The sequence below is a fragment of the Glandiceps talaboti genome, chromosome 1 (genome assembly GCF_964340395.1).
Source record: "Glandiceps talaboti chromosome 1, keGlaTala1.1, whole genome shotgun sequence".
Taxonomy (NCBI): domain Eukaryota; kingdom Metazoa; phylum Hemichordata; class Enteropneusta; family Spengelidae; genus Glandiceps; species Glandiceps talaboti.
In genome coordinates this window covers 21,107,956-21,115,602 of record NC_135549.1, presented here as the reverse complement: position 1 = coordinate 21,115,602, position 7,647 = coordinate 21,107,956, and the positions used below count along the sequence as shown (strand labels likewise).

General features: G+C 36.0%; 1 protein-coding gene across 1 annotated transcript; it reads left to right on the top strand.

Moving 5' to 3' along the window:
- The first annotated feature begins 818 nt into the window (after positions 1-818).
- On the top strand, positions 819-3,032 carry LOC144434253 (uncharacterized). The gene is made up of 2 exons (XM_078122709.1): positions 819-2,502; positions 2,587-3,032. Exons 1-2 carry the CDS (start codon positions 819-821, stop codon positions 3,030-3,032), a joined length of 2,130 nt encoding a protein of 709 aa, XP_077978835.1.
- Positions 3,033-7,647: the final 4,615 nt, after the last annotated feature.

Genomic DNA, 7,647 nt, shown 5'->3' with positions numbered 1-7,647 from the left:
ATTAAAACTAAAAGCTATATCGGTAATATTTTCAGGACAGATGTGCTTTGGTACCGCAAATGTATGTACCAAGTTATAATGAATTTGAAGCGTGCATTCTTGAGATATGGCCTAATTTAATAATTACCGAAAACCATTAACTACGTAAATTGCTCATTAATATTCACGGGATGTGTACCCAAATCTACCAGTTCTTGCCATTACCCTATGGAACACGTGTGCCAAATTTTGTTTGAATTGAGCCAACCATTTTGGAGAAAACGATGACACAGGCAGACAGACAGAATTTTCACCCAATATAAAGTATCTCCTTCCTTATGGAAGGAAAAAATGGTCCAGTTGAAGCTAGGGCCATTGAAAATAAAGTTATGATCTTGTGACCTTACATTCAGAAAATGTATGCTTTACCATAATCTACACCAATAGACATTGATTAATATATTATACAATTTGTTTATTCTTTCAGTGATACTCTGTAATCTTGGTGAAAAGAGGACTTATGTACATTGGTGATCAACTGGTATAAAAGATGTACTTCAGCTAAAAACAAGGTGAAGCAACAGTAGAAGCAGTACTGGTATACAGCTTGATATACAAAATACTTACTATACAAGCGAGGACTTTATCAAGATAACAAGAACACAAGTGTATCACATCAAACAATGTTATTGGCACAGGCAATATAAATGTAGCTATCAAAAATCCCAAAGAGGTGACCAAGTCATAGAAGTATGTGTTAAGACTTTCAGTAAGAAAGAACATATGGCCACAGATAAACAAATCCACATATGTAGTAAGACTTTCAATGGACAGGAAGTATGCCAAAACATAGAAGAAATCACACAAGCCATACAATTGGGAAGTGCGTGGAAAGACGTTCACAAATGAACGGACAGATGACCAGTCATAAAAGAATCCCAACAGGTAAAATTATGTACAAATGTGACGTATGTGGAAAGACTTTCAGTTTGAAAGACACTTTTACCAAGCATCAAAGAATCCACACAGGTGAAAAGCCATACAAATGTGATGTGTGTGGAAAGACTTTCAGTCAGAAAGGAAGCATGACCAGGCATAAAAGAATCCACACAGGTGAAAAGCCATACAAATGTGATGTGTGTGGAAAGACTTTCAGCATTAAAGGAAGTATGAGGATACACAGGAGACTCCACACAGGTGAAAAGCCATACAAATGTGACATATGTGGAAAGGGTTTCCGTGTACAAGCACATATGACCATACATAGAAGACTCCACACAGGTGAAAAACCGTACCAATGTGAAGTGTGTGGAAAGAGATTCAGTGTAAAAGTAAATATGACCATACATAGAAGACTCCACACTGGTGAAAAACTGTACAAATGTGACGTGTGTGGAAAGAGATTTAGCCAACAATGGAATGTAACCAACCATAGAAGAACCCACACAGGTGAAAAGCCATGGAAATGTGATGTGTGTGGAAAGACTTTTAGTTTGAAAGACACTTTGAACAAGCATCAAAGAATCCACACAGGTGAAAAGCCATACCAATGTGACATATGTGGAAAAACCTTTGCTACAAAAGGAAGTATGAGAACACATAACAGAATCCACACAGGTGAAAAACCTTACCAATGTGGCGTGTGTGGAAAGGCTTTCCGTATTAAAGGAAATATGGCCAGCCACAGAAGAATCCACACAGGTGAAAAGCCATACCAATGTGACGTGTGTGGAAAGACTTTCAGTCAGAAAGGAAATCTGACCGTACATAAAAGAATCCACACAGGTGAAAGGCCATACAAATGTGATGTGTGTGGAAAGAAATTTAGTCACCAAGGGGTTTTAACCATACACACAAGGATCCATACAGGTCACAAGCCATACAAATGTGAAGTATGTGGAAAGAGTTTCAATTCGACAGAATGTATGAAATTACATAGAAGAATCCACACAGGTGAAAAATCATACAAATGTGGTGTCTGTGGAAAGGCTTTCCGTATGAAAGGAAGTATGAGGATACATAGAAGAATCCACACAGGTGAAAAACCATATAAATGTGATGTCTGTGGAAAGGCTTTCCGTGAAAAAGTATTTATGACTACTCATACAAGAATCCACACCGGGGAAAAGCCATACAAATGTGAAGTGTGTGGAAAGACTTTCAGCCGGCAAGGAAAAATGGCCTTACACAGGAGAATCCATACAGGTGAAAAGCCATACAAATGTGACGTGTGTGGTAAGACTTTCCGTTCGGTAAGTTGTATGACTGTACATAGAAGAATCCACACAGGTGAAAAACCATACAAATGTGAAGTGTGTGGTAAGACTTTCAATCAGACAGTAAGTATAACCAACCATCAAAGAACCCACACAGGTGAAAAGCCATACAAATGTGATGTGTGTGGAAAGTCTTTCAGTGTGAAAGGAAATATGACTAACCATAAACGAATCCACACTGGTGAAAAACCATACAAATGTGAAGTGTGCGGTAAGGCTTTCAGTGAGAATGGAAGTTTGACAAAACATACAAGAACCCACACAGGTGAAAAGCCATATGAATGTGATATGTGTGGAAAGACTTTCAATGATAAAGGAAGTATGACCAAACATAGACGAATCCACACAGGTGAAAAGCCATATAAATGTGAAGTGTGTGGAAAAGCATTTAGAACACAAGAAAATCTGACCATACATAGAAGAATCCACACAGGCGAAAAAATATACAAATGTGACGTGTGTGGGAAGACTTTCAGTACAAAATCTAATATGACTATACATAGACGAATCCACACTGGTGAAAAGCCATATAAATGTGAAGTGTGTGGAATAGCCTTCAGTAATAAATCTAATGTGACTGAGCATAAACGAATCCACACAGGGGAAAAGCCATACAAATGTGATGTGTGTGGGAAGAGATTTAGCCAACAAGGGGGTGTAACCAGACATACGAGAATCCACACAGGTGAAAAGCCATGGAAATGTGATGTGTGTGGAAAGACTTTCAGTCAGAAAGCACATATGACCATTCATAATAGAATCCACACTGATGAATAGCTATACAAATGTGAAGTGTGTGGAATAGCTTTCAGTATGAAATCTAATGTGGCTATACATAAATGAATCCACACAGGGGAAAAGCCATACACATGTGAGATGTGTGGGAAGAGATTTAGCCAAAACGGGAGTGTAATCATACATATAAGAATCCACATAGGTGATAAACACATACATATGTGAAGTGTGGGGTATGAAGCAAATTCTAATTATGAAAGGAAGCATGATTAATACCACCAACTTGCATACTATTTTACAGTCATTAACATTGTGTGTTGCAGATTTAACAATGTTTGATTTAATCAAATAATAGTATCACTGTGTTATCATAGGAATGTTGTAGTTTTATCAAATTAGAAATGAAAATTTAAGATTGTATAAATAAGCATATGATGTTTCATATCACAGACATTTTGCAGTGAGTAGTGTTTGTTTGGCTGTGAAGTATTGTTTATATTAGGCCTAAGAAAAAAATGTGTGGTTCTGATTATGCTCAATTTTAGAATAGGTGGGGTAGGTAGATTTTTTATATTTAAATTATATATATATATTTTTAGCACAACTGAACTGAGGTTCAGTAGTGCTATAGGGATCGCCCGGCGTCCGTCTGTCTCTGTGTGTGTGTGGATGTGTGTGTGTGTGTGTAAACAACTTAAAGTCAAAAACCGCTGAACCGATTGCCATGATATTTGGTGGGTCCATTACCTTGGGTGTCTAGTTGGGAAATTGTTCAAATCAAAATGATCGCATGACAGGTGTGTGATTTGGGTCAAAAAATGTGATTTTTGGTCAAAAACCTTAAACTCAGAAACTACTTGGCGGATTGGTGCGAAATTTGGTGGGAACATTCTTAAGGGGGTGTAAAGTAAGATTTGTTCATGACATGTTGATTCCATCAGTAATATGCAAATTAGGGCTAAAAATGTGTCTTTTTGATTAAAAATCTGTAATTCCAAAACTACTGAGCAGATTGGGCTGAAATTTAATGGGAATGCATCTAGGGAAGTATGGACGAAGAAATATTAAGCATACAATGATTCCATGAGTGATATGCAAATTAGGTGTACAAATGTTCATTTTTGGTCAAAAACTTATATCTCAAAAAGTACTTGGTCAGTGAGTCTGAAACTTGGTGAGATGTTTCTGAAAGTGTTATTCTGCAGATTTTCTTCAAAACATTTTGACAAAATTAACCCTAGCAACCATGACCACGCCCTTAGCAACAACCAAATGGCAGTATATTTTGGTCAAATAACAACGTCATCTGGTAGGCAAGTGAGCAAACATTCAAAAAATGTAATGCAAATACCCTAGCAACCATGACCACGCCCATAACAACAGCCAAACGGTCGTGTATTTCACAAAGGTAACAACAGGGTTTAATAGACTTGACTAAACGTTCAAAAAATGTATGCAAATGTGCCTAGCAACAAGAGCACGCCCATAGCAACAGCCAAATGATCACATATATTGCGAAGATAACAATGGCGATTACTAGACAATTGAATAAACATTCAAAAAAATGTATGTAAATATGCCTAGCAACAAGACCACGCCCATAGTAACAGCCAAATGATCACGTATATTGCAAAGATAATATCAGGAATTCATACACAAGTGAACAAAAGCATACACAAATATATGCAAATATATCTAACAACATGATCACGCCCATAGCAACAGCCAAATGATAGCATATATCGTAAAGATAGCAACATGGTTGGATAGGCAACTGGATAGTCATTCAGCAAATGAAAACTATTGTTAGCATGAACTAACATATGGATAAACATTTTTAAAAATTGTACAGTTGTGCTACAATGCCATTGGTGGTATTTTTTTCATATGTGTCTAGTTCGGGTAATTATATGTTTTCCGTTGTTTTCCAAATGCTTCTGTGTTATTATAACTTTTTGGTTTCTTCTCATTAGATGTACAGACATTACAGATAGGAAGAATAGTTTTAGATTTATATTGTCTTTATAAGTTGATGTCAGTTTCCGCATCCACTATTTCTTTCAAGACTTCAGAATAACCGTGATTTTATTTTTTTTCTCGAATACGTCAAAAAAATGTTTAGGGTCGGTTGTGAAAACTAGGTGAGGTCGGGTAACCGGAACCAAACAATTTTTTGGGGCCATATAGGTAATATTAAAAAAAAATACACACAAGTATTACTTTTGGTGGTCACATAACTTTTTACAGAATTGTGTTGATGTGCAAAATCAATATATTACTGTATAACTGAAAAAAAGTTTAATACATAGAGATTCCATTCAAGTGTCTAACTCCATATGATTAATACACAGAGATTCCATTCAAGTGTCTAACCCCATATGATCACATATATGACAAGCTTTTTTTCGAGACAGTGACTGTTTACCTTGACCTTGACCTTGGACTATCAAAGTTAAGGCAGACATGTGCAGTTGTAGCATTTCATATTTAAAACTAATACAGAACAAAACAAATGTATACATGCATTACGTCTGGTGCTCACATCACGTTTTACTAAATGGTGACATTATTTGTAGTGAACAATATCGATTTACTGTGTAACTCAAAAACCTCAATACACAGAGACTGCATTCAAATGTCTACCAGATATTATCCGGTGTTAGCTATCTTTTAAGATTTTGACCTTGACTTTGGCCTTCAGGATTGAATTATCAAAATCAAGCCATTTGTTGCATGTCATTATCATAGAAACTTTGTAGCATTTGTTTGTTGTTGCCAATTTCTTTTCATTCATTCCAACATTGACAGTCACACATAGAAGTAAGGTATTTGAGGACCTGTTTTGTTATACATATAAAAATATCCATTAATTTCCAATCATATTTATCTTATTAGTATCATTTCGTTAAAGGTGCAGGGTTTTTTTTGTGTGCATTTTGCATTTCTTTCCTTATTTTAATAAAATTTGCTTTCAATACAACTATGTTCCAAGTGGTTTTGTGCGAAGTGATAACCTGCATGAGTGATTGCTAAATAGTGGCTGAATAAACATTGGAAGACCACTATAGTAACTGAGATAAGGGCGGCCCTTTTTATTTTTCTGTTTCTCATCTCACGACCTACCCTAATTTGCAGCTCCTACATCAGAAAAAAACAACTTTTTTTTTAAATTTCCGACCGACCCCTGAGTTCAACACAGCAAGATTGTAATATAAGGTTCGAACGAACATCAAACTTTCCTCATGGCGTCTTAGACCAGCTCAGTGTTCTGCCGAGGCCGTGACATTGCCCCCCTAAAATTACAAGACGCAATAATTTTCCCACCTTGCGTCGCTTTGGCACATTCATTTTACGGCAGACATCAAAGTTATCTAAGTCCAGAGTCAGGTCCTGACGTCAATCCCACAAGAAGTATGCTGACTCCATAAGGGAAAGTTTTGTTGAAGTTTTGTCATATAAGCTACAGTGACAACGCACAGTTCTATTGTTATGAATTAAAAACAAAACATTTAATTAAAAAGTCAGTTTCATTAAATTACTCAGTTGTTCATCCACGGATTTGTTCTCTGAATAATTAAAACTGGGTGATTTAATTAAATATGCAAATGATTTTACAAGTAAATAATAAACGAGATAAACGAGATCTGTAGATAAGAATATATTGCGTGTTGCTGTATATCAACGCAGTAAAATAGAATGGTGTGAATATTTTTTTGTAGATGTACCTATTACAAAACATCGTCTTTGTCATTTTGAATATATTTTCCTATCCTATACCGTATATAGGTCTGGACATACGCACTCCGATAACTCCAGTACATCTGCGTTTCTATATATATATATATATATATATATATATATATATATATATAGTTTTGGTAGTACTGGAACTCTTTCTTGGGTGTAACTCGGAGTTTCACGCATATTGCGATCATCAGACACTCATCAGAGTGTCTGATGATCGCAATATGCGTGAAACTCCGAGTTACACCCAAGAAAGAGTTCCAGTACTACCAAAACTATTACGCTCTGCCACTGCGGTATAGAGCACTGTCTTATAGCAGATTGATACTCACCGAGTTATATATATATATATATATATATATATATGTATATATATATATATGTATATATATATATATATATATATATATATATATATATATATATAATGTGTGCGTGTGTGTTACTAGTTAACACATCAAGTCATAGCTCTTTGGCACCGCACCGTCCCGTCACGCCCGTCTCTCTTTACACACACACACACACACCGCATACACTGACGCTCACTCTCCCTCCCCCTTCGTTTGTTTGTCTGTCTGTCTATCTGTCTGTCTGTCTCTGTCTCTTTTATGGGCCGAATATTACACGTGTGTCTACATCTGCCCTACTACACATGGACAAGTACTATCTCTCAGATTGTTACTTTCCCGAGTAAAATGTCACGAATGTTGCTGCTACAAATTTTTCAATAAACTCTATACTAGCTAGGGCAAATATACCGTCATTATATTAAGTCTGTTGACAAGGAAAACAACAATCTAAGAAATACTACATGTCCCTTTACCATATTACAGGGTTTGCCAAATAGAAATAACAAGTACACGTGAAATTTAATCTTTAAATAAAGAGATTTTACTTTGCATTATGCATCGAC